This window comes from Antennarius striatus, chromosome 6 (genome assembly GCF_040054535.1).
Source record: "Antennarius striatus isolate MH-2024 chromosome 6, ASM4005453v1, whole genome shotgun sequence".
NCBI lineage: Eukaryota > Metazoa > Chordata > Actinopteri > Lophiiformes > Antennariidae > Antennarius > Antennarius striatus.
Window position 1 is genome coordinate 16,722,522 of NC_090781.1, and position 10,582 is coordinate 16,733,103.

At 39.9% G+C, this 10,582-nt stretch overlaps 1 protein-coding gene across 2 annotated transcripts; it reads left to right on the forward strand.

Moving 5' to 3' along the window:
• The first annotated feature begins 139 nt into the window (after positions 1–139).
• On the forward strand, positions 140–9,888 carry si:dkey-24p1.6 (protein sel-1 homolog 3). Of its 2 annotated transcripts, none has more exons than XM_068317764.1 (23): positions 140–262; positions 370–844; positions 966–1,092; positions 2,298–2,419; positions 2,502–2,617; positions 2,696–2,757; positions 2,841–2,973; positions 3,092–3,227; positions 3,343–3,480; positions 4,118–4,323; positions 4,400–4,579; positions 5,485–5,604; positions 5,790–5,930; positions 6,012–6,074; positions 6,185–6,358; positions 6,438–6,565; positions 6,644–6,727; positions 6,812–6,902; positions 6,982–7,069; positions 7,157–7,266; positions 7,358–7,485; positions 7,641–7,743; positions 8,874–9,888. In XM_068317764.1, exons 1-23 carry the CDS (start codon positions 236–238, stop codon positions 8,967–8,969), a joined length of 3,048 nt encoding a protein of 1,015 aa, XP_068173865.1. In that variant the 5' UTR covers positions 140–235; the 3' UTR covers positions 8,970–9,888. The 2 variants fall into 2 exon arrangements, with proteins under 2 accessions (XP_068173865.1, XP_068173864.1); XM_068317763.1 differs by having other exon boundaries at positions 151–287.
• Positions 9,889–10,582: the final 694 nt, after the last annotated feature.

Sequence of the window (10,582 nt, forward strand, 5' to 3'; positions counted from 1 at the left end):
CGTGAACTATCTGCATTTATTTTTGGTTCTGTTGTGTGTTTGTGTTTAAGCCAGTTCTTAAAGCTCCACCTCACCTGCACTGAGCACACAGTAACTAGGTGGGTCTTTGTTCAGTTAAATATTTACCTATGAGTGAACGTAAAGGTGGAACAGGATGATGCCCGGATCTTGAATCTTATTTCTTGACATTCTAAAGATTTCCAATGGATACATTAACAGGATCACTGTGTGAACTATGGATTTGCAGAAACTACAGTTACATGTGTGTGTTGTTTTTAAGCATGCAGGTAAGAGAATGTTCCACTGTTCTCTAACACTTGAGTTTTTACTGAGATTACCAATAGTGTGTATGTTCTCTGGCTCGTGCAGACAGTCCAGGGTCTGGATCAGGTGACACTCCTGAATCCTCCAGAGGAGCCTCTGTCAGAGCATCATTTGAAAATACTTTACTCCTGTGACGAGCTTTCCACAGTACAGCTGGAATGTGTTATCTATTTCGACACTGGCATCATTTCCACCCTCCAGCTAAAACAGTGGAGCTGTGCCCCCGGCAACCCTAAAATAAGGACTGTGGAGCTGAAGCTGCCAGATTGGTTGGTGTATCAAAGCGATGGGATTCTTCCTGACTCCCAGTGGGTGCTGAGTTGTATGCTGCTGGTGTCAATCAGACACCGTGGATTTGATGACAGCAAGAGATCTGTCGCAGTGCAGGATGTGGCGACGTTGCAGCTTAAGCCTTTTTTTAGCAGACCGGTGAAACAGCATCAGCTGTGCATAGCCTGGAGCTGGAGGATGCTGCAATTAACTCCATGCTTTGCAAAGAAGCAGTGTCCTTTTGAACAAGGTAGGGTTAGAGAACTTAGTATGCGGTGATGCAAACGTTGAAGAAGGTATTTAAGACTTCAAAAATCATACATCCTGTAAGAAACTCAAGCTCATTTCAAACAACTGTTTGCATCATGCAGAAACGGTGCACTTCCTGGCTTCCATATTTGCTTCAAGTGGAAAATCTTATGGTATCACAAAGTCTCTGGACCCTTATGGCAGCGAAGCCCTGGAGTTTGCACGGACGAAAACCATCTCCTTCGCTTGGTAGGACAGGAGCAGCAGAATTCAGCTAAATTACATCCCGCGAACGGGGATGTATTGTAATTGTCAGTGATGAAAATGAGACAATGACCTTGACCTTGAGAAAACTAGGTCAAGTTCAAATTTCAACTTTTCTACTCATTGTGGATTTTTGGAAGGTAGACACGTGATACCGTACGCGCATTCTATTGGCTGACGGCGTCCGAAAGTGCGCTACGTTCTGTGACTCTCGGACTTCCATGACACAAAAGTGCTTTAAACAGTCGATAAGAGTGTGGGAAAAAGTACTAAATATAGAAGGTGGTTTAATGTCAGTATGGGGAGGGTTCATTAAAGGGACAGTAAAGTTACTTTAAGTGACATATATGTTATTCATCATTCTGAAAATAGAAGAAGGAACAGATTTTATATGTAACATGTTTTATATGTATCATGGTATCATGGTTACCTGCACGGTGAACGATTGTGCCAAAAGAACAGCAAAAAGACGCGACTTTCAAATAAATTCACACAGTCCAATAGTAATAAATGGTAACATAATATGGACAATCCCATTGACGGGCTAGCGCGTTAGCATTTTTAGCGCAATACCTTCCCAGAAGGTATTCTAAAGAACGACAGGTCCTTGTCTTCGCGTCTTTTTGCTGTTGACACAACCGTTCACCGCGCAGGTAAACATGATACTTTTGGTGTTAAGATTGCATTGTTTCTTATGGCTGCTAAGCTACGTTTGGCCCCAGTGACGTATGACGCCCACGTGACCACTGAATGTGGAAGCTGCTGCGGCGCAGATTTTAAGCTTTTTTGACCAAACGGATGATGCTACACTCATAAAATTTATTTTTTCATAATGATGAATAACATATGTGTCACTTAAAATGAACTTTACTGTCCCTTTAATGTTTAAATTACCGTAAATAATAAGGTAAATAGTTCGTCTCTCTATCGCGGAATTCGTTAATCGCGTGTGGTTCCTGGAACGCATTAACCGCGTTCCAGGAAAGCGCACTGTATACTTTTTTAGGTACACATCTGATGAGATATAATCACAAAACAAAAAGCAACATTTTCAGGAAGCCAGAGGCACAAAAATGAGTAGGTCAGGGTAAAATGTTGAATTTGGGGGTGTCGCAGGATGTTGCAGTCCCTGACTGCCTTGTTACATTTGTTAATGGCTGCGTGACGAATGCACTCTGTGGCCCTGACAGGTGTATGTTCTCCATCTGGATATTTGTGAGCCGATCCTGCCAGAAAAAGTTGTGTGGAGTGTTTCATCACATAAACTCCAAAAATAACTTTGTCACGCCGTCAGTGTTCCTCAGAAATTCGGGTAAAAAGCAGATTTTCATCACCTCTTCACATTTTCTTCACCACACGGTGACTTTGAGTGGATTTGCTTCTGTCTCTCACAGGCGAGCTTCACATCCAGGTGGACTTAAACTCTAAAGAATCCTCTGCATTCATCTCCTCATTCAAGGTGCCATTGAAGGAGTGGTGCCAAATCAGTCTGATGTTGGAAGGCCCAACTGTGAGTAGCTTGTTCTCAACTTTACTGCGTTTAAACAAGAGCAAAGAAAATGAATGGCGTCGTTCTTACTGCACCCAGGTGACGGTTTCCCTCATCTGCTTTCATAAGGATTTAAGAACAGTTCATACTGTGGACCATCAGTAAGTCTGTCTCTGACAAGGCTTTGATTGAGTTCTGTTAACATCGAAGATAAAGACCCACCCGGGTGTTCTATGTCCTACAGGCTGGAGCGTAACGCGGAGCTGGATGACACAGAGGGGACTTTTGTGATTGGTGGACGGAATTACATCCAAAGTGTTGAAGGTTATTTTGGACCAATGGTTTATTACCGTAACAGAATACCGCATTACAGCACGGTAAGGGCATTCTTTAGAGTAAAATAAGAGATGAGGATTTTTAGTGTACTGCACATTAAGCAAGCTGAAAACGCTCCAGGTGGTAAAAATGTTTTCATCGCTTTTTCCTCTCCTCCAGTCGGAAGTTGTTCTTCCAGACCTTCTCAGTACCGTCAATCTGACAGGATGGCTGCAGGCTTGTCGAACATTCCGCCTAGAGGTGACTGTGAAAGTCAGCGGCTACATCCTAAAAGCCAAAGAGGGGACAGAGTTAGGTAGTGGGCCCTTACGTCCAGCAGATGGCGTTAAAAGGATCTAAAAATGTGGCTGAGGTGTCCTCAGCAGCAGAGGGGCTGAAGGTAAAGTCAAACTGTCTACATTTTCTTTCAGGGACCTGTTTTGATGCTTTCCATGAGTGGACAGGAAAGGAACGACAGCCATCACAGAATCAGTGTCTGCTGTGGGAGGCCACAGTCCCAAAAAGAAGACAAGCTGCAAAACTTGCCAAGTTTTTGGCTTTCAAACATGGTAAACAAAATTAACCGGCATGATAAAAATAGAGTATGGAGTAGTGTTGTAATTACTAAATTGTACCTTTACAGATTAAGCGTCTTCTATTCAATAGACAAGATGTATGCAACATCTATAGCATTTGCTGATTACCAGAGGTTGTACCGGGGATTTAACATGTAGGCAGGAACTATATTTAACAATTAAATGCAGACTATTTCAATTATTTAGTATCACTAGTAGTAAATACAAGTATTACTATTTTATCAATATTTGATTACTCAAAACAAGATTTAAATGAGGGACCTTAGATTCCACAGACAGTGCTTTACGTTTTGATTTCTCAACAATTTAATTATCTCCGTTATTTGTCTATTATGTAGCTTTGATATTGAAAAAAAAAATCCAAATTAAATATAAATAATAGTTTATTATAATAGGTTCATTATTCTATGGTACTTAATATTCTATGTTCTACTTATGGCAACTTTGGAATAACTGCTAAAAATAAAAATAACATTTGTTGGTTTGAACAAAGTTTACTTGCACAGAAATAACTTGTAATGACTTTCCTACTCCTTGTTATTATTCGTGTTCTGCATCTGTGTTTTATTTGTATATAAGCACTGAAATGAGTTCATTCCTTGACTTGCAGGAGAAAGAGGAGTCAGCCTTCTCGCTGTGGGCAGAGCATTGTACTCCTTATCGCTTCATAAGCTGGACAGAGCGAGGCACACTGGAACGGTCAGCAGAATATTACCACTGCTGCTCCAAGCCGGCTGTTTAGCTGATAATCGAGCCCTGCACATGTCATCTGTGCTCTACAGCACCGGTCTGGGAATCAAGAAACAGCCTGAGAAGGTGTGTGCTGCATTGAGCTGCGATGAACCTGTCTGATTTTTTTTTCTTCTCACATGTCCTTATTTGGCTGGCACAGGTGTGGCTCCTGGCCCTGCTGGCTGCACAGAAGGATGATCGATTAGCTCTTCTACATCTGGGGCACCTACATCACCAGGGTCTCCTCGGACTCCCTGCAGACCCAGACTTGTCCTATGCTTATTATGCAAATATTGCTGAACAGACAGTTGAAGACCGTCAGAGCCCTACATCAGAGCAGGTGATTTATTTCGTACTCTGCATTTTCTTGTGTCACATTTTGCATAACTTGAATCGAAAAATGATACTTGGCATTATCATTCATTCATCTTCCGTACCGCTTCCCCTACTTTTGTGAGTCTTGGGGAGTGCTGGTGCCTATCCCAGCTGGCTACGGGCCTGAGGCAGGGAAATGCTTCGGACACATTGACATGCACATCGCAAAACCACACAAATGACAAGCAACTACTCAGGCACACATTTACACCTACGGAAAATTTGAAACCAACCAATTTATCTGAAATGTGCGTTTTTGGCGATGGGAGGAAACTGGAGAACCCAGAGGAAACACACACAGACAAGGGGCAAACATACAAATGTCACACAGAACTGGGCTCGGACCCAAATCCATGTTGCTTTGAAGCGACTACTGATTACTGATTACTATTTATTTTTGAAATTCCCATTGCTAAATCTACTTACCGCAATCCTGAAAAAAACTTTGGGGCCTTAAACACATGATTAACAAGAACAAATGGACGAACGAACGGACGAACACATAAACACTGACAATCAAATTACATCACCGCTTCAAATACAGTGTGTGATAAAAATATAACATAGAGAATCAGACAAGAGTATTTGATGTAATATAATATGAAAACATGCATTAATTTTAATGCAGATGCTACTAAGAGCTTCATGTCACTTTGGATCTATTCCCTGTGTGCTGATATTTAATATGATATTATATTAGATGCTTTGCTTGCTATTTTTTTACAAACAATATCATATTTTTTAATATCACAGTATTAAACAGTGATTTACATATTATTTTGTGGACATGAAATATCTGTACAATATGCGTTTGGAAATAAAAGAAAAGAAGCAATAATTTGTTTTCTTCTTTTCTCCTTTCTTTTTCAGACTTTTGTTGAGGCTGTTCATTTGAATCATGATCATGAGTTAAGTCTCCAGACTAATAAAGACCATCATATCTTCGAATGGCTAAAATTACAGGCACGCAGAGGAGCTGCTGAAGCTGAGGTACTCGGGATATAAAAGCTAAGAGTCTCAGATGACATGAATATGATCAAAATAAAACACACAACTGTAAAATCCAGATTTGAGTTTTGTCTCTTAAAGTACACATTTCAGGCAAAGAAAAGAAACAAAAACTCATACTGTTTTACAATGTGTTTTAATGAATGATAATTCTAACTGTCTTGCAGCAAACAGTTGCTCGCATGCTGTTTTGGGGTCAGCAGGGCGTGACTCCAAACATCCAGGAGGCTGTGAAACACTATGAAAGGGGAGCTGTTCAGTGGGAGGACCCTACGTCAATGTTTGACTATGGTATCGTCCTCCTGCAGGTCAGAGTCACACCAGACGTACAGAGAAGAACCTTCAAAAAGAGTCAATATGTGAACACATTTAATTTTAATTGTCTGTAGGGTCTTGGGGTCAAAAAAGATGTTCCAAAAGCCATCAGTTTTCTGAGGAAAGCAATGGACAAGGTTTGTGAGCTTGATTAGTAATAACACTTCATTACGCTTTTATTATCTAAACTTATTTATATTTTTGTTGCAGTTTTAACTCTTTGCCTGCTGTGACCCTTGTCCCACAGGGTTTTGTCCCTGCCATGAATGCTCTGGGCTGGTACTTTGAGCACTTTGAACGAGACTACCGGCGGGCAGTGCAGCTGTGGGAGCAGGCTGACCTTCTCAAGAGTCCAGATGCTGCTCTGAACCTTGGTGTCATACACTCACAGGGTCTGTATCCGGGAAAACCTGCTGATAAGGTTAGCCCAAGCTTGACTACCCTCTCTGATGACCTTCCGGTAGACTTTCAGACAGGTCAGTAATGTTTCTCTCTGGCAGTTTATGGCCTATCAGTACTACCTGAAGTCTGCACAGAGAGGCCACATTAGGGGGGCGGTTCTCCTCGCTAATATCTGGAACACTGGAATTCCTGGCCGCGTGAAGAGACGCCCATCAGAAGCTGTTTTGTGAGCTTTTAATGTTTTATTTAAGTCACTTGGTTTTCTTTATGTCACGACTGAACTGACTTCATAATTTGACTTTAGGAGGGCAAAGCAGGCGGCTGAGCAAAACGGGTATCTTGGCACCATCTTGAGGAAAGCCTTGAATTCATATCTCAAGAATGACATGTAAACTTTTTCCCTGTTCACATCTGACATGATCCCGATCAGTCAACCTGTTTCATGATTTTTAACACTGTCACCATTCAACAGGTTGAACTCACTGTTATATTACATGATGGCTGCAGAGTCTGGGTATGCTGCAGCACAATTCAACGCAGCCTATCTGTGTGAAAATAATGCGGTGGGTTATTGTCTGCTAGCTGCAATGGTCCTGTTTTATTTGTGCATGTCATTTTTATATGTATTCTATGCATCCATAGTTTGGTTATCTGGATCCTGATTTTGCGGCGAGCTGTATGTGGAGATATTATAACCTGACAATACAAAGTCAAAATCCCAACACTTATGGTAAATATTATATCTAGGACTTCAGCATATGGAGACTTGAGTGTAAACATTTACTCTGCACCCGTTTTATTTCCATTGCATCTACAGCCTTGGTCAGGATGGGTGACCTGCTGTATCAAGGGCAGGGCCACAAGAAGAAAGACTTGTTTTCTGCAGCAGAGAAGTACACCCAAGCAGCACTAAGAAACGAACCACAGGTCTGCTTCTTTTGAACACATGTTTAAGCTTGTGTTTATTTATAATAGTACTTGAGTATCCATGTGTGTAAGCCGTACTATTCTTCCACAGGGATGGTACAACCTTGGCCTCCTTGCAGAGGAGGGATTCAGGCTGCCACTGTCTGTAATAGTTGAACTCGGCCTGTCAGAGCTCTACATGTCAGATAACAGTACGCTTCTTAGTGCTTTGTACAGAAGGTACGTTTGTGTGTGTGTGTGTGTGTGTGTGTGTGTGTGTTGTGCGTGCGTGCGTGCGTGTGTGTGTGTGTGTGTGTGTAGCAAGTATGCACTTGCAGAATACTGTTTTTTACATGAGTTTCCAATAAAAAGTGTTCCTTATTTTCATCCTATAGATGCAGAGACTCAGAAGACTCCGACTCATACTTGCCTTGCAGCCTTGCCCTTGTCAATGTGTATCTTCGATCTTTCACAAAGGACCACGGTGCTGTTATTAAGGTCAAGGAGATAATCTCAATGTTCTTGTGCAGTGAGGTTTGATAATTGGGTGTTTAGCTGTTTGCATGTTCATTTCAATATAAAAAAGAAGTTAAGAGGAAGCCTGTTGGTTAATAAATAATTCATGACTTGCAAACTCCCACTTAACTCTTACATAACTTTATCTGCTCAACATTTAGCTGAACACATTCACTGTCATGTTTATTTTATCAGTCTAACCCAAAGAAATTATAATTACAATAATAATAATTATTATTATTATTGTTATTATTACTACTAATAATAATAACAATAATAATAATAAGAATTACTGGAGAAGGAAAGCTAACTAATCCTGAGATTGGGAAAGAAGCTAACGTTAAAGGAAAAGAAATTTTAGAGAAGTGATAGCTCAGTTAGCTGACTACATGAACAGAACTGTATGTAGTTACTTAAAGAGCGTTTTTGTCAGATGCCCAAGGAGCATTTTGGATACTACATTAATTGTCCCATTCCAAACGGAAACCATAGCTGGACAGACTGTTCGTGCTAGCCAGCTACTTTCACTCAGAAATCGTTGCCGTTTTCTGTGTAATTCCTGCTGTTTGAACTCTCTGCTCAAAAACATGAAAATTATTGGAACAGTTATGACACTAAAATTATGTTAACTGGAAAGTCCATTTATAGTTATTTCGTCTCATATAGCAGATGCCTTACGCCATATTGTTCATAGGATTCCTTCTGGTAGATGCACCGTGATTGGTTGGGTGATTGATTGACAGGTAGTGGGTGGAGTTGGTGACAGCCTTAGACTTTTCAAGTGAGCTTATTCAAATATATAAGTGGGGATTATTATTATTATTCATTATTATTTACTTATTTATTATTATTATTATTAGTATTATTATTTTGTATAATATTATCAATTTATTATTAATGCATTAGAGATATTATCTTACAGAGAGGTATAAAGCAGCAACAAGTAGAAATACACAAGGCCAATCCCTTTATTATTGACAGCAATAAGTGAATCATTACAGAGATTTTGCTCCTCCGACCAAAATACAGAAACTTGTCAGCAGCCTATCAATCTTACAGCACTTTGTTGTGATGTGACATCTTTTTGACATTTCTATGTTGTTTCCCCACAGTTCTCCACTGCTGTTGCCATGGTGATTGCTCCAACAATATTCTTAATCATCTTCAATGGACACAGGAGACCTGTCCCTGTCTTGTCCTTCAACTAGTCAATACAGTGCAATAAAGTGAGGGAATAAACAACATGTTCTTATTTGTTGTTGAGTTTCATTTTCACTATTCGATGATTGAAAAAAAATGTCCTGAAGTTTTTTTTTGTTTGTGGTGTTTTTAAGTTTCTTACAATTTCTGAATTCAGTTACAGTCTTGAAGAATTCGGTAGAAAGCCTCAAACAATGCAGTTTAATGGATTATGTTGTCGGTCTGTAATCTTGGTTTTTGTATTCTTTCCTTCATCTTTGGCTCAGTCACAGTATTTCTTTGAAGCCCAGGTATAGTGTCACGTTCATGACCACCACTTTATGTTTCTACAGTCTCTCCAAACAAGCATCAAACAGGTTGTCCAGGCTTTTAAAATAGGACACATAGAGTTCATCTAAATGTGAAAACAGATACAGGATCTTGAATCCTACTCAAAAGTGTTCGCTGACATTGTTTTAATTATTTTCATGCAGTCAGGTCTCCCACCGTTATAAAGCTCTTTAAGAGGAAAATGAAAGTGTTTTTGATCATAACATCACAACCAGAGGCAATGTGCAAGCCTCGCATGCAAGACAAAAGTGAGAAGGTCATTTGTAAAAATTGCAGATTGTGACTCCGACACATGGCAGCAATGATTTTGTTCCAGCCTGCTGGGAAACAGGATTTTATGTCAAGGAAGATAGGGCCTGAGCCTGGTTTATTTGATACAACAATGATGACTATGTTCAAACAGATTCAATAGAGATCTTGCCTCCTTAGAAATCATTACACATTTACGGTGGTATTCAGAATAATCTGAGTTTACAATAAAAGTGTTTACTCCTTAACAGACCTTACATGACTACTGAAAGCTGGATATCTTAAGTTGTACAATAAATGAAATTACCTGAGTAGAATGATTTCATTTTAAATAAGTGATTTAGTGGGTGTGGGTGTGGGTGTGTGTGCAAATGCATGTTTCTGTGTTTGCTGTGTATTTGTTTTGCATTAAAATGTATCAAAAATGTTGCCAAAATGTTTTTTTACTGTTTCTATTTGGTTCTTAACACACTTCTCCTTAGAAATTGTGGTAAATATGATGTCAGATAATTTCATAAATCATTTATCATTAAACAAAATCAGGCAAGCAATTACAAAACACTTCTCATGAGACCCAAGCCCTTCAACACTCGACATCTCATTAACCCCAGAAGATGAGTTTAATTGCTTTGTGTCTGTTTGAGGGAGTGATTCAGAATTTGAGGCTTATGGTGTTAAGGATAAGATTTCAAAAAGGCTCCTCAATGTGTCCTTTATATCAAGTTTATTATCCAACACTGCTGTTGACTCTGAACATTATCAAGGTTTGTTGCGGAAATGTGACTGGAATACACCAAACAGATTCAACTGGTCTTTAAAATGTGTGTGTTCACACTTAACTCATTTGTGTTACTTGTTTTTGCAAAGCAGGAATAAGATGGAACAGAACCAACACATTACACAAGAGGGGAATGCAAACCACCAGGAACATTCCTGCCATAAGTTGACTTTTATTTTTCTCCTTAATTTTATTATAAGAGGACGTTGCCTCCCTGCGTCATGATGTGAGACCCTGAGGCTATGTCTTTGTCAAGGTTCGCTT